The sequence below is a fragment of the Barbus barbus genome (assembly GCF_936440315.1).
Source record: "Barbus barbus genome assembly, chromosome: 14".
NCBI lineage: Eukaryota > Metazoa > Chordata > Actinopteri > Cypriniformes > Cyprinidae > Barbus > Barbus barbus.
In genome coordinates, this window is record NC_136742.1 from 22903175 (window position 1) to 22928962 (window position 25788).

General features: G+C 38.5%; 1 protein-coding gene across 1 annotated transcript in view; it reads left to right on the plus strand.

The window, feature by feature from the left end:
* LOC306880267 (serine/threonine-protein kinase MRCK alpha-like) overlaps positions 1–25788 on the plus strand; it is a 62637-nt gene extending 36849 nt beyond the window's left edge. The window contains exons 10-40 of the mRNA XM_079433699.1: positions 34–194; positions 264–386; positions 526–659; positions 1541–1783; positions 1938–2048; positions 3205–3455; positions 3775–3880; positions 6988–7112; positions 7317–7422; positions 7513–7661; positions 7930–8021; positions 8400–8476; positions 9324–9362; positions 10993–11109; positions 11425–11505; positions 12293–12398; positions 12700–12836; positions 13025–13164; positions 13255–13336; positions 16738–16957; positions 17073–17135; positions 17745–18037; positions 18179–18473; positions 18555–18652; positions 18843–18927; positions 19092–19215; positions 19474–19591; positions 20784–20886; positions 20967–21124; positions 21742–21816; positions 23653–25788. Coding sequence (XP_079289825.1) covers positions 34–194; positions 264–386; positions 526–659; positions 1541–1783; positions 1938–2048; positions 3205–3455; positions 3775–3880; positions 6988–7112; positions 7317–7422; positions 7513–7661; positions 7930–8021; positions 8400–8476; positions 9324–9362; positions 10993–11109; positions 11425–11505; positions 12293–12398; positions 12700–12836; positions 13025–13164; positions 13255–13336; positions 16738–16957; positions 17073–17135; positions 17745–18037; positions 18179–18473; positions 18555–18652; positions 18843–18927; positions 19092–19215; positions 19474–19591; positions 20784–20886; positions 20967–21124; positions 21742–21816; positions 23653–23784 — 4144 coding nt within the window. The 3' untranslated portion in view covers positions 23785–25788. The remainder of the gene's footprint in view (positions 1–33; positions 195–263; positions 387–525; positions 660–1540; positions 1784–1937; positions 2049–3204; positions 3456–3774; positions 3881–6987; positions 7113–7316; positions 7423–7512; positions 7662–7929; positions 8022–8399; positions 8477–9323; positions 9363–10992; positions 11110–11424; positions 11506–12292; positions 12399–12699; positions 12837–13024; positions 13165–13254; positions 13337–16737; positions 16958–17072; positions 17136–17744; positions 18038–18178; positions 18474–18554; positions 18653–18842; positions 18928–19091; positions 19216–19473; positions 19592–20783; positions 20887–20966; positions 21125–21741; positions 21817–23652) is intronic.

The following is a 25788-nucleotide window of genomic DNA, read 5'->3' on the forward strand; positions in this document are numbered from 1 at the left end:
AACTGCAGTTTCTTGTGTGATGTGGGTCTATAGCACACTATCTGATCGAGGGTGTCTGCGGGAGTCCATTGGACCTCCACAGGTAGATGCTGATCTTCAGCGAAGCCTGGAGGAGAGCCTGGCCTCAGAGGCCTATGAGAGGAGGATCCGACGTCTAGAGCAGGAGAAGACCGAACTTACGCGTAAACTACAGGGTTAGGGCACTACCACATCCACATCGTATTTTATCTTTCTGTCTCTCTGAAACATATTTTTTCCCTTAGAGTCCACGCAAACAGTGCAGGCACTGCAGTACCCTGATTCGGACGCCCCAGTGAATGGCAATAAAGAGGTAGAGATCCGGAGTTTAAAGAGCGAGATCGACATCCTGAAGAAACAGATAGCAGGTGAGAGCTCGATATTGGGTTAGAACACACTCAGTCAAAGGCACAGTCCTGGTCTTGGGTCTTTATTGTACTCTATTGATTACCCATTGAGTGTCTAGACATCTCTAGACAAAGACTCTATAATATTTTGTCATGTTAGACTCTGATCAACTGGAACATCAGTTGGAGCAGGCCAGCACAGTTCGAAGAGACCTGGAAGGCTCGTCTAAGGTCATCAGGAGCTTAGAGAAACAGCTGAAGAGTGTCACGGAAGAGAAAGATGATCTGCACAAGGTACCTATTCTGTTGTATTTTAAAAATAGGCATTAGATCATACTGTTAGCTTGCTTTCTACACCAGTCTAGGGTGCTGAAGCTTGTCAACTAGGTCAAGATGTTTGGAGTATGGTTAACTAGCTCAACCACGCCCCCACCAGGTGAGCCAAGCTGGTTTACCAACTCTAATCATGTTGGCATTTAATTAAAAAATGACGATTCTTGTTGATCTGCTAAAAAATGGACAAACCTCCTCTAAAACAATCAGAAGACAGCTTGGCTAGACTGGAAGACCAGTTAACCACTTAAAGATGTTTTTTTTATTTTTTTTTAGTGTTATTGCCATATAAGACCAACTAGATCCCCTGTTTGTGACTGCTGGCATAGTATAATGGTAACAGTGACATGAGCTGACTAATCTTTAACCATGCTGTTTAACAGGTTACTCTTTAGCTCAATGACTAGTAAATAGTTGATCATAGACAGTAAAGGCTGGGATACACTACATGACTTTTAAAATGTGAACAACTTTGTAAATTGTTACAGAGAAATATTGGGCATCATGCATTAAACGACTGAGGATCACACACCAGACTTTTAAGTCATACTGAACATAACAAATTAATGCAGAAACGTGTCACATTGGTAGCAAGACACGTGACAAATGAAAACAAAATATCAAACAAATCTGATATCTTCCGACTGGATGGAATCATAGACTGTGATTTTCTATGAAATCTGTAAACTCAGACTGCCCAAAATCTGCAGATTGATTCTGACTTTCGGTAGCTAGCATTAACTTGTCCAGTCTGCAGATCAAGGGAAATATCTGGGAATAGTAGTGTAGTGCATTCCAGCCTTAAGTCATGTTAACTTTGACTTTGTAATGAATGTGGGAAGGAGCTGCTGGGGTTGGCAGAGAAGGTGAAGGCTCAAGGGAAGGAGCTAAAGGAGGCTCACAGTCAAAAGAAGATGGCAATAGTGGAGTTCTCTGAGCTGAACGAGCAGCTGAGCGATCTGCGCTCACAAAAGCAGCGGTTAAGTCGACAGTTCAGAGACAAAGAGGAGGAGATGGAAGGAATTTCGCAGAAACTAGAGGCTCTACGACTAGAGATTCGCAAAACTGAGAGAATGCGCAAAGAGGTATGCTTACTGTAACTTACTAGTGTTTGATCTCTTTATAAAAGCCAAGTCAACATGTTTGTAATTTTGATGCAGTGCCCCAGCAAGCATCAGTGGTATCGTATTTGTGGATTTGTTGGCTGCGTATTTGATGTTTGTGGTGTTTTCCTCTCAGTTGGAGGCTCAGGCCGAGGAGCAAGCAGCAGAAGCTCAGAAAGAGAGGAAGCTACGAGAGAGAACCGAACAGTACAGCAGACAGTTGGAGGAGGAACTGGATGGGATGAAGGTGACCATGCATGAGTACATTAATATACATTAATTTCCTGATAATTGGCCATTTAGAAATTGTATGTGTATGTATACATTATATATATATACTAAAGTCACAAATGTGATTTAATCAAAAGTAGTGAGAGATTAACATGAATGATAGACATCAGGAATGTTAGACTGCTGTCACTTTAAGAGCTGCATAAATCTGATATACTGTTAGACATGTGTTTTCTTTCCCAGCTGTTTGCTTTCACTTAAGACCTAAAATACTGTGTTTATGAGGATACTTGCAAAAACGGGCAGACAAGTGTGTGTATTTAACCAACCAATAAAGCGGCAAAAATAACTCAGTTCAATAGTTCCGTACTCTCTGAGCACCATCTTTATGTGCGTGCGCGCGCCTGCTGATTGCGTTTCAATCGCTTAAAATCAAATTATTATTCAATAAAATAAAAATTAAACTGCAATGTTTAAAAAACACATGCAAACGATGAGTTTTCATGACCATGTAGCACAGCAATGTCACATGAGCATGTAACCGTGATAGAGACGATAGTCCAAAATCTCTACTTATATATATATATATATATATAAGTTGAAGTCGTTTTCACCACATCTAGATGCCTAAATGCATTGAGTTGCTGCTATGTGATTGGCTGACAATTGAACAGGTGTACCTAATAAAGTGGCCGGTGTGTATATATATATATATATACATGCATACAGTATACAATAAGTCGTCGCCCGCCCCGGCTCTTAATGCATGGTTTTTCCTTCTGGAGCATCAGTGAGCGTTTGAACTTTCTGTAATAGTTGCATATGAGTCCCTCAGTTGTCCTCAGTGTGGAAAGATGAATCTCAAAATCATACAGTCATTGTTGGAAAGGGTTCAAATACACACAAATGCTGGAAAACCAAAGAATTTGTGGGACCCGAAGGATTTTTCTGAAGAACAGCAGGCAGTTTAACTGTTCAGGACAAACAAGGGACTCATGAACAACTATCACTAAAAAAAAAAAACAGCTTTGGATCGTTCAGGTAACAACACAGTATTAAGAATCAAGTGTATGTAAACTTTTCAACGGGGTAATTTTTATAAATTCAACTATTATTTTCTCTTGTAGACTATATGTAAACATATTTTATGTGAAATATATATATATATACAGCAGTTGAAACAAGCTGGGCCGCCTCACGCAGCGGCAAGCTCAGACCAACAGCAGGAGCTGATGCGCATACGGGCAGAGCTGGAGAAGAAGAACGTGCAATACGAGGAGGAGTTGTGTCGCAGAGAGACACTCCACAGCAGCGAGCTGAAGGGCCTGAAGAAAGAGTTACATGATGCTGAGGGTCAACACCTCACACTCCAGAAAGAGATTCTCATGCTCAAAGACAAACTGGAAAAAACCCGCAGAGAAAGGTACATGTGTAACTATATGTGACCAGGTGCAGTTTCTTTACATTGTCAGTGAAAGCAACATGTAATCTTACAGCTTTTCTTGTCTGCCGCCCACTTAGACAGAAAGAGCCAATAAGATGCACTACAGAATGTTTTTATATGACATTTAGAGGCATAAATCTGAAATTGAATTTATTGAATATAAGAACCAAGGTCTGTGAACGTTCCATGGTCATAATGAGACCACCAGCTTGTTAGGCCACCAGTGTGATACATTGAATTTCCATAGTAGCAGAATGTATTGTAAACTTCATCATGTTCATTGTTGTGTTTGTAACAGCCAAACTGAGCGAGAGGAGTTTGAGACGGAGAACAAGCAGAAGTACGAGAGGGAGAGAGCCCATCTGACAGACGAAAACAAGAAGCTTGCGAGTGAAGTGGAGAAAGTGAGATCTCTATCGCTCTCATGATATTCATTTGCTTGTGTCTCGTTCATCACAAAAAGTGTACATCAAACCCCTGAAATTCCCTCTTCTCCTCTGGCACTCTTTCCCCAAATCTGCTAACATTCCTAGAGAGAGATTGTAACCACACACACTTACACAAAACTGCTTCTTGGCTCAGCCACTGTTTACTTTGGACTGCAGGTTAAAATCAGAATCAGCCGGTCGAATAATTTAGCAAGTTTGGACATATCAGATATTAAAGGGCTCCTTATTTTTGGTGGCATGGATATTAAACATTATTCATTTTGTAAAAATACCTGGAAACCCATAACACAAAGGTAGTTTAAAAACAATAGCACAGCCGGCCAGAGCTGTCATGTCAAATGCCAGATTGGGTGAAGTTTAAAAACATAAGCAAGAATGATTATTTGGAAGGAATTGAACCAGGATGTGAAATGCCTGAATAAATTCACATTCCTATCAAAGAGCACTGCAGAGATTTTGCATGGACTCGCCGTAACATATTATGTTTGCTTCCTGTCTTTCGTACAATGTTCACTTTGCTACTGAACAAAGAACCAATGAAAGTTACTAAAGTTGATCTGGGATAAATGACAAACTGCGCTATTATTTTTCTAATTGATTAATGATAAAATGAGAGAAAAACTGCCATAGATTTATACTTAATGACAATTTTCATTTTTGGGTGAATTATCCCTTTATTTACTCACGCTCAAGCTATTCCAAACTTGTATGAGTTTCTTCCTTCTGTTGAACTCAAGAGAAGAATGTTAGTAACCAAACAGTTGACAGTAGCCATTGACAGTATTCCATACTACTGACATACAAAGTCAGTGCTTGCTTGGTTACCAAATAAATATGTGTGTGGATAGATTTTACAATTTTTTTATTATATATATATATATATATATATATATATATATATATATATATATATATATATATATATATATATATATATATATATATATATATATATATATATATATATATATATAGTGCCCTCCAAAAGTATTGGAACAGTAAAGACAAAATTGCTCTGTTGGCTGTGGAGTCAAGGCATTTACAAATATGATTAAAAGATGAATATGAGACAAAACTACAGAATGTCACATTTTATTATTGGGTGATTCAACACATAGATGTTTTACCAGCTAAGAAGTTCAGCACTTTTAGAGTTTCATCCCTCTATCTGATGTGAGAAGTATTGGAGCAGTTGCCTCACAGGTCTTTCTAAGTGATCAGCTGTGTCCTGTTGCATTAATTCTTCAGATATTAAAAGCAGGGAATGTGTCATATCGGTTATATCCATTGCTTCTGCATTCTGAATCTTGCATTCGATGATGACACACACGAACCAGGATGAAGATGAGGGAGCTGACTTTGAGAGAAAAGTAAGCAATTCGGATGCTAAAAGAAAAGAGGAAGTCAGTTAGAGCTCTAGCAAAAACAAAGGGCATGGAGAAATAAAGAGTTTGGAAACCATGAGCGACACCAGCAACCAACAACGACCTGATCGGCTGAGACAACAACAGTAGCTGATTACAGAAAAATCATAAAAGCTGTGACAATGAACCCTAAAAGACGTGTCTGTAAAATCACCAACAACTTCCAGAAAGCTGGGGTGATGCTCTGACAATCTACTGTCCTCAGGAGACTTTGACACAGAATTACAGATGCTACACAGCAAGATGCAAACCTCTGACCAGCACCAAAAATAGAAAGGCAAGAATAGAGTTTGCAAAAAAACACAAAGGTGAGCCAGAAGAGTTTTGGTACTGTGTTTATGGACCGATGAGACAAAGATGAACCTTTATCTAAGTGATGGGAAAGGAAAAATGTGGAGAAAAAAGGGAACTGCAATGATCCCATGCATACAGCCTCATCTGTAAAGCATGGTGGAGGTGGTGTCATGGCATGAGCATGCATGGCTGCCTCTGGAACAGGCCCTCTCAACTTTACTGATGACTTAATGTATGATGACAGTAGCAGAATGAATTTGGAAGGGTACAAAACCATCTTGCCTACCAATATTCAAGAAACTGCCACCAGATTCATTGGGAAGTGCTTCATATTGCATTAGGACAATGACCAAAAACACCCTGCCAGTTCAGTCAAGGAATTTATAAGGGCAAAGACATGGAAAGTCTTAGTTTACCCAAGTCAATCTTCAGTTTTAAATCCGATTGAACATGAATTTCATCAGCTGAAGAGGAGAGTAAAGGCAGAAACTCCCCAAAACAAGCAACAATTGGAATTGGCTGCATTAAAGGCTGGGAAAAGCATTTCAAAGGACGAGACCAAGAGTCTGGTGATGTCTATGGGTCACAGACTCACTGCCGTGATTGTGTGCAAGGGATCTGCAACTAAATAATAGCTTTTAATCTTTTATATCTGCCTTATGTTCAACTGTCCCAATACTTATGCTCACATCAATGAGTGGGATGAACTCTAAAAGTGCTGTTCTTTTTATTTGGTAAAACATATATGTGCTAAAACGGCTAATAATAAAATGTGACATTCTGTAGTTTTGTCTCATATTAATCTTTTAATCATATTTGCAAATGTCTTGACTCCACAGCCAACAGAGCAATTTTGTCTTTACTGTTCCAATACTTATGGAGTGCACTATATATATATATATATATATATATATATATATATATATATATATATATATATATATATATATATATATATATATATGTGTATATATGTGTATATATAGCTTTATTTTTTATTATTTTTTGTTATTTCTAGTCATTTTAGTGCTTGTCAAGGTTAGCTGTCATGAAGTTTTTTTTAAAGTTGAATTTTATTATATAATACAATTATGCAGTAATATGATAAACATATATAATATTTAATAATTATAATAAATATCTAAATTGTTTATTTTATTTGAGCTTTTTCAGTTTCTGTTTTTGTTGTTTTAGTTTTAGTTAATCATAACAACACTGGTAGAAACATGCTAACAACCACCTTAACAACTGTAATGTCATACCCACCCAATGACTATCCGTCTGCATCCTCACATCTTTACTTTTCTGTTCTTAACTCTTTGTGGTCTCTTTTTCTCTTTTCAGCTGAGCTCTATGTATGAGCAGCTCAGCAGTAGTCACAGGCAGCTGGAGGAGGAGATGAGAGAGTTGGCTGATAAGAAGGAGAGCGTTGCCCATTGGGAGGCCCAGATAACTGAGATCATCCAGTGGTGAGTGGAGCCCCCTACCTGCAGCCACGTGACATCACACTTGCCGAGAAAGACACATGATAATGATGACCATTACCCATGTCTGCATGGCTTTGTGGATCAAGATCATGCAGATCATTTGACCATTCATCACTTGAATACAGTTGCATATACACATTTTCTGGTTTATATCAAGGTAAAGCTGAACTAAACTAATCTATACAGGGTGAGCGATGAGAAAGATGCTCGTGGTTACCTCCAAGCTCTAGCCACAAAAATGACAGAGGAGCTTGAAGGGCTCAGAAACACCAGCTTGGGAGCCAAGGGAACGGTGAGACATGCACACAGCAGGTAAAGATGAAACCCATATTCTCATTTTCCTGCTTGTCTGATGTGGTGGGCCTCTCTCTCGCTTTGCTAGGACATGCCGTGGAAGATGAGGCGCTTTGCTAAGCTGGACATGTCTGCGCGTCTGGAGCTGCAGTCTGCGCTGGATGCCGAGATCAGAGCCAAACAGTCCATCCAGGACGAGCTCAACAAAGTCAAAGCATCCAACATTGCCACAGAATGGTGAGACCACACATATCAGCATAGTTCTAATCAACTCTACTGAAACTAGAGATCTGGTTTGCTGATTTAATTTAAAGTCTAATAACTTTTTTCAGCTCAGTGAACATTTGTTTCACTCTTTTTTGTGAATAGTTTTGAAATGAACTTGTGTTTTGATTTGGTCAGTGGAGCTTTAGCTAAATTTAGCTTATTTTGTTCACTCTCTTTTCGAATGAGGTGAATTTAAATAGAGTGACATAGTTTTTTGTCTGTTATTTTTATCTTACAGCAAATTGCAAGATTCCGAAAGTAGAAACCAGGAGCTGCTTGCAGAAATTGAGAGGCTGAGGAAGGAGACAGAGGAGCTGAGACTGAGGAGAGGTGGCGATCTGTGTTATTTTATTGTTATTTATATATTTTGTTTCATTTATTAATATTTTGAATATTTGTTTTTTATTTTTTATTCATTTTTAGTAATTTTACATTTTTAATTTTATATATATTTTTATTCCAATATAGCTTTAATTAATTTTTATTTCCATTTAATTTGAGTAATATTAGTACTTAAACTGATTTCAGTTAATTGCCAAGGCAACATTTAATTAACAAAAACAATAACAACACTGGGGACAATCAAATATCCAACGTACTCCGCATTGCTTTTCATGATGTGACATAAAAAGAGCATTTCTGGCTATGTTACAGTCTAATTTGATGAGGTTTTAAAAATGTGTTTTGATAAGATTCTGTAATTTTTAGGAGTGAAGCATCAGGATTCCCAGAATTCTTTCTTGGCATTCCTCAATGCGCCCACTTCTGCTCTGGATCAGTTTGATGTAAGTTGTAAGGTGTTGTTCATGAGAATATCTGCATAGAGGTTCACTCTGGTTTCCAAAGAAATCTTTCTCATCATTCTTATTTACATTTTTTTTTTACATGCTTTCTGTATTCTTCTGACACATCCTGATCTGTTTTATTATTTTTCCTCCTGTCATAATGTGTATGGTTATTGTTTTGTTTTTATCATTCTGTTGTCCATCAGGACTCATTTTCTTCCTCTTCGTCTTCTTTAGTTGAATTTTGGGAAGATGTAAGTTCTTTTTCAGCCATGTTATAGTGGAATGTCTTTTTGCATCATTCATTTTACACATTTAAAAGCAGACAAGTAAAGGCCCTACTCCAGTTATGAAACTCTCACAGGAATAATACCAGAATACCAAAGGAAACCCATCTTGCAATTGATTATAATACAGTTTGGCGTTAGCATGTTAATAGCACAATATTCAAATAAGTATAAAAGTACATAGCACAGACAAATAAAGGGTAACAAAGGACATTTTTCACTACACTAATCCTTTTTATTCTTACTTTTCTGTATTGAATTCAGTATTGAATTGATTTTATGTTCTACCAACGATACAGTTCATGGTTATGTTGTACTTATCTGATCCTACATCCACTCCAGTGTCTTGTGGTAGTGACTCCTTGGAGTTCTTTGATGTGAAGTGATTCCTTTGTGCATGTAAACTATGCCCAGAAATCCAGCCACAGATTAGACATGTTCTTGCATGCCCTCATTCCCTTCCCTCCGTTCTCCAACCTGCCGTCCCAGGCCATGATCGTATCCAGCTGACACTTGTACATGAAGTTTGACTCTCATCTTTTTTCTCTCTACAAATAAAGCGATCACCCTCTTTTGGTCCTGGAAGCAAAACCAGACGTGTAAGATCCGTTTTTGTCCTGTGTCACAGCAAAATCCCCCCTCTGTCATAATTTTTCCTGAGGTTGTGACGGCCGGTTTTGCAATCTGCATGGGTGGCAGCTCTGATTGTGGTGATATCTGTATTGCATGAGACCTTCAATGCTTAAATGCATCTGAAATGTGTTTGGGAACCTTTCTTTCATCTATTGAAACATATGAACCATATATGTGATTGAAGTGTTATTTATTAATATACTTCAGAGAATCTGGGTTAGTTAATTAAACTTGGTGGTTTATTTTCCATACCATGTGCTTTTATGGTACATTTTAAAAGCCCATTTAAATGGAAACATATAGAATTCATTTACTTGGCTTAATATTTGGATCACATTTTAACTTTTGCACATGTATAAAGATTAAACACAAAAATAACTTGTTTAAAAGTTGATGTGAATAATCAGTTTCACATCATTTACTGACTGTTATGTCAATCCAAACCTAGTCTTGTTTTTCTCCATAGTGAATAAGTTTTCACTGTCGTCTTTTTCTTTCAAAGATGGTCAAAATCCAAAAAAATGAAAGTTTCAAAGATCTTAAGGTGCAATAGTTTTCTATTTCAAACAAATGTTGTTCTTTGGAACTTTCTGTTCATCAATGATCATGGTTTCCACAAAAATATTAAGCAGCAACAGTTTTTCAACAATATGTTTATTGAGCAGAGAATCAGCATATTAGAATGATTTATAGAATAATGGCTGCTGAATATTACATTTTGCCATCACAGGAATAAATTACATTTTAAAATATATTAAAATATAATATTTTCCAATATTACTGTTTTTGCTGTATTTATATCAGCTAAATGGAGCTTTGTTGAGCATAACAGGTTTAATTTTAAAACATAAAAAAAATGTAATCAACCCTAAATTTTTGAACAGTAATGTACACTGTAAAAAAAAAAAAAAAAAAAAAACCGTTGAGCCAACTTAAAATTAAGGCAACCAGATTTTTGAGTTCTCTCAACTTGTTTCTGTTGAAGATTCTCAACTTTTTGTTGTATAAACTTAAAACAATAAGTTGAGAAAACTTAAAAATCAGCTGAAGCTGGTTGCCTTAAAATTTTAAGTTGGCTCAACTTTTTTTTTTTTTTTTTTTTTTTTTTTTTACAGTGTAGCTATTTGTTGAAAAATTATACAGAAATCATGCAGGTTTGGAAATGCATGACAGTTAGCAAATGATGAATGAATTTTCACGTTTCTGTAAACTCATCCTTTACAGATCACTTTAATGTAAGACCCTCATAAATTGTGGATATGCTTCCCTTGATTGTTTTCCATGTGGTTCCATGGGTTTGTGTTTTTTTCCATGCTGTTTCTGCCTTTCGTCTTGCATGTGTAGTTGGTGTGTGGTCTCTGTGTAGCGGGTGTATTGTGCCTTCACTCATTGGCTTGGTGCCTGGGTGCACATGCTTTGTTCTGCTTAGAGGGTGTAATTCCAGTAAAAATATTATTGTCATGATTAGCTTTATGATCTTGATGTACCGCTGCGAGCATGTTTCGCTCTGCATGGTGGCATATTCTTCACATTCAATCACAGTCTGTGCTGCATGACACATTTTATAAAGATAATTACCATCTTTTTGTATCTTAGCTTGACTCTGCAGATTTCACTCCCTCCAACACTCCGTCACGAGATGAAGACTCAAGATCTCGGCGTATATCACGCTCACGCTCCCCATCCACCGCCAGTGACATGGAGCCTATTGAGGTATCATTTGGACTCTTAAAGGAATAGTCCACCTAAAAATGAAAATACTGCTACTATTTAATTGCCCTCATGTTATTCCAAACTCATATGCTGTTGTTTTTTTCTGTGAAGCACAAAAGCAGATGTACTGGCCACTCTTTTCCATATAATTAACGTGATCCAGCCTGGATCCAGCATTTAAGATGAATGTTTTTGTGTTTCACAGAAGAAAGAAAAACAGGTTTGAAATGATGACAGAATTTTCATTTTGAGTCTTTAACTCTTACCATCACTTTTATAATAAAATGTACTCATGTGTTGGTGTCCATCTCCTAGTTGATTGACCACATGTCACGTAGTCTTCAGACTCCAACAGGCAGATCAGGCTACGGGAGCTTGGGACACTCATCACCTAAGGTAACGGTTTACATTATAACAGTAGAAATGTGTCAGTCTCTATAGATTACTCTACTTTTCAAATATTTGGGGTAGGTAAGATTTTTAAATGTATTTGAAAGAAGTCTTATGCTCACCAAGTCTGCATTTATTTAGTAAAAAACAGTAACAATAAAATTGTGAAATATTTATTACAGTTAGAAATAACTGTTTTCTATTTGAATGTTTAAAAATATAAATTATTTCTGCGATGGCAAGGCTGAATTTTCAGCAGCCGTTGCTCCAGTCTTCAGTGTCACATGATCCTTCTGAAATCATTCTAATTGGGTGCTCAAGAAACATTTCTTATTATTTTATTTTTAGGATTCATTTATAAACAACATTTATTTTAAGGATTTTTTGAAACCATATGAATGTCTATGTATGCATAATAAAATTATGAATTTGCTTAATTGCTGAATAAAATTAATATATTTTTTTACTGATCTCAAACATTTAAACTGTAGTGTATTGCTGTAATGATTGTACCATTCTGTACATTTCTATATTTGTGCTGCAGAACTGCTTTTAGTATTAATTTAAGTAGATTATCTAGAAATAGGCTTTGCTATGTGGTTGTTTAATTTTATAAACTATTTTTTTTTTTTAAATGAATTTCCAGCAAAAATAAATATTGTGCTATAATATTTTAAGAATTTTTCCCAATACTCCTATTGGCTAACATTGTCTTAAGGCTGTAATGTTTCTATTGGAACATCTGTGGAAATGGTTGTGGTTAATTATATTGCTGATGCTCTCTTCTCCACAGCCCAAGGCACACCAGTTTAGTGTGAAGACCTTCACCGTTCCTACCAAATGTGCCCAGTGTACCTCTCTGTTGGTGGGACTTATCCGTCAGGGCTGCACCTGTGAAGGTGAGACAACAGAAGACAAAGGAGTCTCGGTGTTTAAAGTATTAGAGACAACAGTAAATATATGGTTTTAGTTTTCGAGATGATAAAACCCAGATGACCTTATTTCTTCTGAGGAACACAGAAGGAGAACCAGCATAAATCGGTAATATTTGCCCTATTGTGTTCTACAGAAGAAATAAAGTCATACAGGTTTGGAAACAAAAATAAGGGTGAACCTCAGGTTTATTGAATGTTCTCCAATGCAAGGATGCCTTATTGGCAGAATGCTCAGTAATGCTCACTGCCCGTGTTCTCCTTACAGTCTGCAACTTCTCCTGTCACGTCACCTGCGCTGATAAAGCACCCTCTTTGTGCCCCGTCGCACCAGACCTAACCAAGGGCAAATTGGGAATTGACACTCAGAGGGGCATTGGGACTGCATATGAGGGCCATCTTAGGGTAAGAGTTGCCAAATATGTTCTGCTCTTCATATTTTGTTCACTGTTGACCACTCCGTTTTATTTATGGGGTTCAGAAACTACCTTTTCCACTGTTGTCTGTTTATCTGGATGTACACTATTGGCCACAAACTTTTAGTTTTTTTTTTGTTTGCTGACTTGTAATGGAGCTTTGATGGTCTTTTCCAGATACCAAAGCCCACAGGGGTTAAAAAGGGTTGGCAAAGGGTCTGGGCAGTGGTATGTGACTTCAAACTTTTCCTGTATGAGCTTGGAGAAGGAAAAGGTGCCCAGCCTGGTGTTCTAGTTAACCAGGTCATTGACATGAGGTGAGGGAGATCTTCATTCAAATGTGATGCTCAAATATTTAAGTCAAATATTTCATATATTGTACTTGTACACGCTTTTATCCTGAGCAGGGATGAAGAGTTTTCCGCCAGCTCTGTTCTGGAGTCTGATGTCATCCATGCTAACAAGAAGGATATCCCTTGTATTTTTAGGGTAAGAGCATACAGGCAATTTGTAATTTCTCACTGTAGAATCTCTTTTTCTGACATTGGCGTTTTTCTAAATAAATTTTTTTTTTTAGCATAATTTTGAAATTGTAAGTGGTTTTTAAGCGACCCAAATTTTTGAAGGGTGGTGTATACCTTGAAAAATATCATTTGGATTTTTTGTTGAACTTGTTTTGGAATTTGTTCAAATATTGTACAGGGGGAGACTGAAATGAATAACAATATTGTAAAAAAGTGCTTATGGAAATATTTATTTAGATTATTATTGTAGTATAATTACAATATATATTGTTGTTATTGCCATAGAAATGCAAAATGCATGGGAGTATTGCGTTTCTCTCGGTTTGTGCCCCTTGTGCTCCTGACCCTACTTTTTTTCTCTGTTTTGTCGGCCTGTCTCTTGGGGTTTTCGGATTTTGAGGTTGTGTTGGGTGCAGATACGAATTCTGTGGTGTCGCGTTTCCTGGATGGATCTGGACCGGAGGAGTCACACGCTCAAGCTTTTTGTTCTGACAGACTTCGGCAATGTGTAACCTCATCCTCGTTGGTGGATGGTTGGCGTTTATTAAATCCTTCTGCTAAGTCTTTCACTTTCTTTTCTGCTACTCATAAATCCTATTTGCGAATTGACTATATTTTCATTTCTACTTATTTGTCTTCGGCTGTTTGTGATGCCGATATCTGTTCCTTATCTTTGTCGGATCATGATGGGAATTTGTGCAGATTATCTTTGATCCCTCGGCCGTCTTGTTCCACTGGATGGCGATTTGACCCTAAATTGTTACAGGATGAAAACTTTTGCAGTCAATTCAGAAATAAATTGGCTGAGTTTGTTGAAATTGGCCAGGGTTCAGTGGATGATCCTCGAGACTTTGGAATGCAGTTAAAGGATTTATAAGGAGTAACTCAATTTCATATGCCTCTTTCCTTCGGAAGGGCCGACACGGAGGGATGGTTGAACTGGAATCACAACGCCGATTATCTCCAGTCAGACTCCAGAGCTGTTTCTTGGACAATGCACTCAGCAAGATCATGGCGGTTAGGTCCGAACTCAAAGACATTGATATCGCCTTTCACTCTTTTTACTCTAACCTCTATACTACTTCTGCTGATGGTGACCCTGACTCTTTTGCATCTTTTCTGTCTTTTCTGTTTCTCCCATGGATGTGCGGAGTTCTCATCATCATATTTCTTTGTTTGCTGATGATGTCTTGTTGTTTTTGGAGGGGCCGTCGCATTCTATTCCTCGTGTTGAATTTGCTTGACCATTTTAGATCTCTCTCTGGGTTTGAAGTTGGTTGGAGTGGGTCATGTTTGCTTCCCCTCGATTCTGGAGTTGATTCCATGTCCCTTTCTGTGTCTGTTCCATTGGTTCGGGACTTTGGGTGCTTGGGGATGGATGTTTTTCTTCCCTGCAGGAGATCGTCTCAAAAAGCTGTGGCGGTGTTCTGGCCAAAGTATCCTCAGATTTGGGGGATTGGTCTCGTCTTCCTACTTCGTTTTGGGCCCCTATATCGGTGATTGGGGTGGGTGTTCTCCCACATGTTAGTTTCTTTTCTTCCATGGTTCCTCTCGCTCCACCGGTTGGCTGCTGAGGTAGGCTGGATGCGTGTGTTTCGCAGTGTATATGGGATGGGAAACGTCCATTAGACCGACTATCTTACAACGATGTACATTACATGGAGATATTTCTTTCCCTAATTTTAGACTGTATGCTCATGCCTTTTCCCTCCACCCTTTGGCAGTCAGGTTTGATCCTGACACTTCTGTGTCTTGGAGAGCAATTGAGGAATCTGTCGTTTATCCATATAAATTGAAGCATCTTGTTTTTTCGGGAGTTCCGCTTAGGCAGTGTAAATCTCGGTTTGGTCCCATTGTAACCCACCTCCTCTCCACATGGAGGGATGTTGAAGGACGTTCACAACTAATTACAAAATGGAATAGGCATTCGCCTATTTTCCACAATAATAACCTTTTGTCAGGCTGTACTCTATTTCATTGTCCACAATGGACTCATAATAAACATCTATGATATAATATCTATGATAATAGTGGTTTGAAATCCTTCCAGAATCTTAAAGCTCAATATAATCTGCCAGGCACCTCCTTTTTTATGTGTTTGCGCATTGGATCGGCCCTACGGGCGTATGGGGTGCCTTGGAGCGCTCGGCTGCCTGTTCACCCTTTGCGCAGACTAGTCATTCCTTCTGAGGGGTCTCCCTCCTCTGCTTCAGTCATCTATCTCTTTCTTCTTGAGCATTCATGCAAACCTTTATCTATTACAGCTGTTTGGGCTGGGGATCTTAATGAGGATGTGCATGTTTTGTTTTCCGATCAGTTATGGGGTATGTTTAAATTGTCTTCTAGGGGCCCTCGTCGCCGTGTGGTTCATTGGAGGTTGCTGCATGGGGTTTACTTGACTCCAATGAAACGTTTTTATATGGATCTGTTGTCTTCTCCTAGGTGTGATCTCTGTTCCGAAGGAGTTTTAGGCACGTTTTTGCATTTTTCTTTGGGAGTGCCCCTCTCTCTCACCTTTTTGGACTCATCTCTCACTGGTCCTATCATATTTGTTGGGTACTGAGATATGTTTGACTCCACGCCATTTTTTCATGAATGACTTTTGGGACTTCACCTTGTCCGTCCAACAAAGATCTTTACTGTTAGCTGCTCTCACAGCAGCAAGGGAGGTGCTGGTCAGCCGTTGGAGTCCTCCTCACACAATGGACGGACGAACCTGGACTGTGTATTTGTTGGACGTTGTCTCGTTGGAAGTCTCTACTTCTCGTATAGATGGATCTAACGTGAAAATCTTTGTAAAAATTATTTTATTGTTATTTGTTTATCTATTAATATTAATTAATGTGTTTATTATTTATTTTGTTTTGTTCGTTTTTTGAGTCTGCCGGGGGTTGGGGTGGGTTTTAAATTTGTACAGCTGTTTGCTTTTTTTGTACTACTGTTCCACAAAATAAAACTTAATAAACTGTTGTTTACAAAAAGAAATGCAAAATGCAGTAACTACACATTTTGTCTAAATTTAGTTATAACCAAAAGCAGATCTCTAAAACTCTGATCTGTTCTGTTACAAACAACCATTTTTGGCCATTTGTCTTAGTTCCAGTGTTGATGTAATAATTGCATTGTGCCTTTGTAGAATAGGAATAGCAATTTATTCTTTGTCCTAAATTCTTCACTTTCCTCTTTCATCCAGCATTTTTTTTCTCACAATGGTTTCTTGAAAATATCACAGATCAAATAATAGCGATCAGGTGATTATGTAATAATCATGACTGAACTAACTATAGCCTTAGGCAGTCATTAGTCATTTCATTTCAAGACAGTTTTGTATTGCTTTTCATACATTGTTTTCCGTTCATTCCACAGGTAACAGCATCTCAGCTGTCCGCCTCCTCCAGTCAGAAAACATGCATCCTGATCCTAGCCGACAATGAGCAAGAGAGGACGAAGTGGGTGTGTGCTCTGAATGAACTGCACCGCATCCTGAGGAAAAACAAGCTGAAGGAGCGCTTCGTGTACGTGCCTAAAGAAGCGTATGACAGCACCCTTCCTCTCATCAAAACCACCCAGACTGCTGCTATTATAGGTACAGAGACACACAAAACTCGTCTTGTCATATCAACACTATGCCAAAGAGCAAATACTGGTACTCTTACCAAGTGTTTAATCCAAATTTTTGGACTGTCACAATTTCTGTTTAGACCATGAACGGGTTGCTTTGGGGAATGAGGAAGGCTTGTTTGTAATCCACGTCACCAAAGACGGTAAAACTTCCTTCATTAATCCTCCTATTTCTTCATTGCCCAATAAACTGAAGGTTTGTGGCTTAGTGGTCAAAAATCTAGACTGGTCACTTAAAGTTTGTTGGTTTAAACCTCGGAAAGTCTGATGTATGAGCTACCAGGTCGCTTCAGGGTAGTTGAGGTAAAATTTCTGTAATTCACTAATGTTAAAAACATTGACATGCTTTCCATCATTTTGACAGAAAAAATGAGTCTATTGCATTGGAATGCCAGACGTTTACTTAATTTTAGGGAGAATGAAAACAATGACAGATAAAAATAGAGCATGATGGAAAATGTAGAACCCAGTCTGTCAGAGTGACAGATAATGGTTATTTTTAGGATAGCCTCTAAGTGTGAATTGCCTTTCTTTGCATAAAAGCAGATAAATCATTGTTTTTTTTTTCAAATTTTCCTGTTTATCAGAGCAGACATCTGATCACAAATATATTAAAGGTTGTAATTTAACGGTTCTTTTTTTGACTCGTTTAAACAGTGCACTACCATTGCTGAACCGCATGTCCAGTAAAATAACTGAAATAACTAATGCAAGACCAACATTCATTGAACATTTTTGTTTTTTTCTGCTAGAAATTGTTCGCGTGGGTGACATTAAGAAAGTGCATCACGTAGAACTGATGCCCACAGAGCACCTAATGGCCGTCATCTCAGGCAGGAACCGACAAGTGTGTCTGGTCCCCATGGCGGGGTTCGATGGGAGGGAGATTGACAAGAATAAGGTGGCAGATACTAAAAACTGCCAGGCACTGGTGTCTGGTGTGGTGCGCAACAGCACCTGCTTCTGCCTTGCCATTAAACGGCAGATCTCCTGCTACGAAATTAACAAGAGCAAGTCTCGCTACTGTCATCTGGTGGACATACATGTACAGTATTCAAAACCCTTCTCATTTTTTGCAAATCAAGTATATGTAGCCGAATTGTAAATAGTGTTCATACTCATTAGATCACAAAGACCATCTTTGCTAGCGTACACAGCAACATCAACAGCCCTTTCTATATCTCAGGCTCCAGGAATTGTCCAGTGGATGACGTTCTTCAGCCAGCATTTATGTGTAGGCTACCAAGCGGGCTTCATGCGCTACAGTTTGCATGGAGATGCCCATCCGGTCAGCTTACTTCACCCAGATGACACCACGTTGGCGTTTATTAAGGCAGACAACTTGGATGCCCTTTGTGCAGTGGAAATCTCCAATAAAGAACTGCTGCTCTGCTTCAGCAAAATTGCAGTGTATGTGGACACACATGGCAGACGCTCGCGCCAGCAGGAGCTGATGTGGCCCGCGATGCCCACCGCCTGCTGTGAGTAGAGAGAATCAAGACAATGGTCAGCTGTGAAAAGGTTTTGGTAGATTGACCTTGTGGATGATTTACATCTCGCAGGCTACAACGCCCCCTACCTGTCAGTCTACAGTGAAAATGCAGTGGATGTGTTTGATGTGAACACTATGGAGTGGATTCAGACCATTCCTCTCAAAAAGGTTAGCTTATGTAGCCTAATTATAATAAAGGACTCTTGCACACCCATCACAACTGTTTTCAACATTTAATAATAGTAAGAACTGTTTCTTGAGCACCAAATTAACATATTAGAATGACTGAAAACTGTTTACTAAAACTAACAAAAAAAAGAGTCATATAAATAAATACATTTTGACTGGCTCTGTGCAGGTCCGGCCGTTGAACATGGATGGCTCTTTGAATCTCCTGGGCCTAGAGACGGTCAGACTCATCTACTTCAGAAACAAGACTGCAGGTAACGGCACTGTCTCTAATTCAGTCAAATGCAAGAATTATAGCTCATGTTTTGTGTAGTTGTTTGAACCTTTTTGTTTTAGTAGTGCTGTTTGATGTAATGAATAATTTGAATAATATGTCTGATAATGCATAATGTGTGTGTGTGTGTGTGTGTGTGTTTAGAGGGGGACGAACTGGTGGTGCCTGAGGTGTGTGATAACAGCAGGAAGCAGATGGTACGTAGCATGAGCAACAAGAGACGATTCTTATTCCGTATTCCTGAGGAGGATAGACTGCAGCATAGGAGGTGAGTGTCTCACACACACACACACACACACACACACACACATATTTGTGTATTACGATGCTAAAAATACAAGCAGAGCTGATCAGCATTTTCAAAGGATGTACTTTTGATAAAACGGTTACAAAGTCCATGATACATTTGTAGTATGCCTTTTTTTTTAGGTCTGGGTTCAGTATCTTTTCTTTTTTTAATTTTGAAATATCATTATATTCATTATAGGGCTATTATATTAACCAACTTTTGTGTGTGTGATTGCAGAGACATGTTGAAAGATCCAGAGAAAAGGAACAAGTTGATCTCAAATCCTATGAATTTTAACCATGTGGCTCATATGGGTCCTGGAGATGGAATGCAGATCCTCAGAGATTTACCAATGGTGAGATGCTCATCTTTAAAGGAATATTCTAGGTTCAGTATATTAAGCTCAATCGACAGCATTTGTGACACAATGTAGATTGTTACAAACATTTATTTTAGTTGTTTTAATAGCATAGCCACAAGACAAACAAAATGTGTTAACATGATTTTACTGTGCAAAAAATTGCTCACTAACCTGTACTATACAGAAAAGGTGTTAAAAAAAAGTGTCTTTAGAAAATTCTAAGCTTCAACATTTCTGCTTTAAATTCCTTCACTTATATTGTAAGTGCCCCACTGTAACTGTAATTTTTGAAAATGAGAAAATGAGCGAGTGTTTTTTTTTTGGTATTATGTTGACTGAGCTTAACTTCTGTTGAACTCCGAATATCCATTTCATGCTTTTGCAACCTCATTTTTCTGGTTATTTAACAAGTCCCTCCACTTTTGGTCTGTGCACTATCTGCACATCGTTCAATAGTTTGGGATCAGTAATTAAAAAACCCAACTTTTATTAGGTAAAGACTGATTTATTACATCAAAAGTGGCAGTAAAGTTATTAAGTTTTTAGTTTCAAAATAATGCTGTTCTTTTGAACTTTGTTCATTAAACCAATCTGAAAAAAATTCAGTTTCCACAAAAATATTAAGCAGCTCAGCTTCTTGTTTTCAACAAGAAATATTTCTTGAGCTGCAAATCAGCATATTAGAATGATTTCTGAAGCATCATGTGACACTGAAGACTGGAGTAATGGCTGCTGTAAATTCATCTTAGCCATCACGGGAATAAATTACATTTGAAAATATTTTACAGTAGAAAACCGTTTAATTGTAATAATAATATTTCACAGTATTTCTGTTCAGCTTTATTTTTGATTAAATAAATGCAGCCTTGGCAAGCATAAGTAACTTCTTTCAAAAACATTCAAAAATCTTACTGACCCTAAACTTCTGAACGGAAGCATATCTCATCAAACAACTCTCCAGTCTCTACATTCATTGGTGTGTCAAAGGTTATTAATGCATGCTGTATTGATATACATGTTGATGCCATCTTAAAGACCTCAATATCGAATCCCATAGTTTGTTTTCATTGAGTCATGTTTGTCCCACTCATTGCATGTCTGTGTGTCCCTGCTCTCTCTCTCTGTGTGTGTGTGTGTGTGTGTGTGTGGTGTTTCTCTGTGTAACCTGTGGAATGTGTGTGCTCAGGACAATCGAGCCGGGTTCAGCGGTTCCGTCAGCATCCCCTCAATCACCAAAAACCGAGCCGAACCTGGGCGATCCATGAGCGCAAGCAGTGGCCTAGGAATGCGTAAGTACACATGTTTGCTCTTACATTTATCATATTCCGTGTGATTCATTCCTAACTAATTTCTCTTTTCTCTCTATCAGGGTCCTCCTCTCAGAACGGCAGTGCTCTGAGGAGAGAGCTATCGGGCAGCAGCTACAGCTCTAAACGCCAGACCATGACGTCACCCTCCGAGAGCTCGCTGTCGTCAGGAGGGGGGATGGACGTGGGCGAAGCGCCACTCTCTCAGTTTGATAGAGAGGTGAGTCTTCATGTTGGAGGAATCGGGACAGTGGTATCTTCATTACCTCATCACATCAAAGCCAAATTTGCACTATGCAGGGACGTCACGGCACATGACCAGCAAGCTATGGTATCCATGATGATTAAATTTGAGGCTTATGCTGTCTTGTGCTATCTGAATTATTGTACAAGATTCCTAGTTGGAAATTGAATATGAATGACCTCTCAAAGTGTATTCTTATCGATGTTACTAAAAAAAACAATTTATTCACCCTCATGTCGTTATAAAACCTGTATGATATTTCTGCACACCTCCTGACTTAGAAAAAGCAGCTTGCCCCATCCCTTCCCATTAGGCCTGTAAAGGTGGAACACTTACAATGTAATAATTTTCCCCAAAGCACTTAAAAGCAAGTGAGCCCTAGTGCTTTGTTCCCTCCACCTGCTTACGCCACTTTATGCCTGCCGCCCCATTCCACTACATCCAACAGAATCCTTAGCAATCCACCCTTAATAGCCCCCTTATGTCACCCGTCATCTCCCCATACTGCTGCGCTTTGAACCTCCCGGCCGCCCCATTCTCCTTCAGCAAGTTTGGAAGCCATTCTGGCACTCAGTCTGCCCTTTCCTTCTCAGTGGCAGGCGGTATCGCCCTCGGAGAAGACCCCTGATCTGAAAAGGGCTTTAAGGACCCTGCTTAGTAAAATGAAGGTAAACGTCACACGTTTGCAGTGAAACACACACGCACGCACACACACACGCCTGCTGTCATCCGCACACTCAGGTAGCCCTGCAGAGTGCTTCTCAATTATCCACTGCCCATTTTTGAAGCTCACAAACTTATGCTTCACTGCCCATGAGCGATTGTGGTGAAGCAGAGAGCTTCGGTTGGGAATGGCAAGCTTCCATTCGCATGTTTCACCTTCATGCCGCTCCTGCTGGCCACCCCCTGTGTCCACTAGAGAAAACAAGGGTCTGAGAGCTGGACTAGAAAAATACTCTGTGCAAGTACAAAAATGCTTGGTTTGTACTCAAGGGGGCGCTAGAGTTACTGTAAAATGAATGTGTCAAATGTGTAGTTTTTTCAGGTGAATACTGATAAACATATCAACTTGTAAAAGAAGACTACACTGATGTGCTGTAGCGCCCCTTGTGGCAAAGTTTAGAATGCAACACATATATGCGTTTTGTTACGAGCTTGTTTAGCTTGAAGCGTTTGCGTTCATATACTTGCAAAGAGTGCGATTCAAGCCTTAGAGTGTGGAAATCAGCTTTGCTTTGAAGCGTTGATAGCTGCGAACCACTGGCTACGAGTATGTTTTTGAAGATGAGCTCTTGTCTTTATGTGTTGTAGGTTCATTTAACTCATTTTATTTACTTTGTAGTGCTTTGTTCTCAAAAATGCAGCTGGATTAAAGGACCATTTTTTTGGTTTGTAGACATGGCAGAGCCCCATCAGGGTGACAAGTGCAATATTATATAATGTAAACATTCAAAAAAATGCTAGATTTTAGTAGTTTAGCATTCATACATTTTTGCAGTTTCTATATTTTTTGTGAGTTAAATGGATCGCTCACCCAAAACTGAATATTCTGTCGTCATTTCTCACCCTCGTGTCATTCCAAACTTTCCAAGGACTATTTCTTTTGCAGAGCACAAAAAAGGTTTTGAAGAGTGTTTGTTAATACAATACATTTTGACTGAACAAAAAAATATTTTTTATTTCCCAAAATACCTTCTTTTGTGTTCCACAGAAGAAAGTTTTGGAATGACATGAAGGTGAGTAAATGATGAAAGAATTGAAATATTTGGGTGAACTATCCTGATTAATATTCCCTTGAGATCGGCATGTCAAATATTCTGAACCAAGTATGCCATGTTTACAAGCCAACTTATGTTACAAAGCTGCAAAAATTGAGATCCCAGTTAATTGGGTTTTAGTTGCACCCTTTTTTGTTCAGTATTTAGACTCATTGCATGCGTACACTACTATTGAAAAGTTTGGGGTCAGTAAATTAATTTTTTTTTAAAGACTTTTACATTGGAACAAACAATCCCGTTTCTCTGAACTTTCTACACATCAAAGAATCCTGAAAAAAGTTACAATTTCTTCTACAATTTTTTCAAAAACGTTTTCAAAATTGATAAGAATAAAAAATGTTTACTGAGCACCAAATCAGCCTAATAAGAATGATTTCTGAAGGATCGTGTGAGTAATTCTGCTGAAAATTCAGGAATAAATTATATTTAAAGTACATTCAAACAGACAACAATTAAATTGCAATCATATTTGATAATATTACAGTTTTAGCTGTATCAAAGAAGTGCAGCCTTGGTGAGCAGAAGAGACTTTCAAAAACAATACAGATCTTACTGACCCCAAACTTGCAAATGATAATGTAATTAAAGGCTTCATATGTCCATCGTCACTGTCTATTTGAAGGAAAACGCTAGGGCTAGATGATTATAGTAGCTGCTTTCTAAGATTCCTAAATTCTGTACGTAGCATCTCTGTTCTTACAATATTTCTTGGGTTTTGTTTTTCAGGACTCTGATTCGCCCCGGCACTCCACTGCCTCCAACAGCTCCAACTTCAGCAGCCCGCCGAGCCCCGCCTCCCCGCACAAGACAAAGTCCCTCTCACTGGAGAGCACAGACCGCACAGCGTGGGACACATGATGGGCTCAACAATGAACCAATCACAACAAACTCTGAGTCTGCCCCTCCCATAGAGTCGCACCCAGCCGCTACAGGCCCCTTCCACTTAATTTGCATAAAGGATCACCACTGGGGAACATACAAAGGAGAACCCACACCAACACGAGAGTTTGTATGTTTGAGCGACCAGGACACGCAGAAGCTGATTGGAGGAAAAAGTGGAAGTTAAGTCTGGATGTTAAAGTGACTGGTGTTTGTACATAGACCGGGTTAGGGGTGAACTTTTATTTATTTCTCATTCAGCCATTTCAAGGTGGAACATACTGTCACGTCCCTCACTCTGTTCCTCAGCTGTGGACCGTATGGGAATGATGATTCCATTATAGAATCCCACTAAAAAACGCAATGATGTATATTTTTTATTTGCTTTTAAAAGTGATGTGTGCAGCGATTTCGTTTGTTACTTCAGCTAAATGGATGAGAGGCCGCAGATATCAGGGGACCTCATCTATCGCTTCCTGTCCTAGATTTGTAGGAAATTATAGAGGCTTTCTGAGACGACGACGTCTTGGAATCTGTTACTGTCATTATCGCCAGTCTCCACGTAATCCGAACCTTCCGTGAGCCAACATGACCTGTAATGTACATAGGTTAAAAGTATAGTATAATATATAATAAGGAAATATTGAAGAGATAAACGATATGTGGAAAAAAATATCTCATTGCTTTTATTTTTTAAAAATTATTTTAATATACTCGACCATTTAAAAAGCTTTAGTTGCATCATTTCTTCCAGACTTTTATTTTTGGTTTATGAGACGATGCTGCCTTGTGTATTTTAATTTTTGTCATCTTTTTTTGTTTTTAAAAAACAGGAATGTTAAGATTTTTGTGAGACACAGGCCAAGCTGTTTTACTACTAGTGTGTTTTAACTATAAAATCTGGTTTCAGTTTTGCTTTATCGGATGACAGTACGTCGTGCATTGACCGAAACTATACAAATATCAGCAAAGTTGCACACAAATATCATATTTCTGCAATCTAGAAACTATTAAATCCAAATTGTGGAACTGGTCCAACATGTAATCTGAGATTTGCAGACAGACAAAAGGATGGTTTCATCTAATGTTACACTATGGGAAATACTCAAGCACTTTGCTTAACCCACATAGTTTGGCTCTTTCTACCTTGGAAAAATGTATTTTCAGAAAACTTTGTCATGGATAATTCAGTAATTTTATCCTGTTAAGTGTTAAAACATTCACCACTGCTATTAAATGTAAGGTTAAACTTTACCATTAAAATCTATTACAAGAATCTGCTCCCACAACGCCAGGATGCATTTGTCATTATGTAGTTGTCAGATTGCGTTTCTTGTGGTTCCAAGGGCGTTTATTCCATCCGAGGAAAAATCAATGTTTAAAACTTCTCAGAAGTCACACGTTTAATAAGCGACACAGGCTTCACTTTGTTCCTTATTCAGTTTCAGTTGATTGAATCGTGAGTTGCACAGTCCCGCCTCACGCAGGCTTCACGACTTGATTTCTGCACCAGATTCTGTTCCTTCTTATAAAGTGGGAAACTCCGTTAGTTTGATTAATTTTTAAAAGGTTCTCCGTTTTGTAGTATCACTTCATCTGTAGTAAGCAACAGCAATGGAAATAAGACATTTGGGTGGAAACCTCCAGTAAAATTAAAATGTCTTTGCATTTCAGCAACTTCTTAGAAATCACATTTATATGTGCTCATGCTCATCTCAGTTCATTCTTTTTTTCAGGATAATGCTTTGTAATCATTTGTACAGTTTTGCATGTCAGAATTGCTAATTCCATGTTTCATGGTTGTATTTTTTCTCTCACTCACTTGACAAAGGTGGATATCACTTCAAGCAATGAGGAATCGTTTTGCACAGATGTAAGGTCAATCAAAGACTGGATAAACTGGCCACTATGCATATATAGAGACGTTACTATATTAACCTGACGCTGATGTAATTCAATAAACGGAGGGAAATGACACACACT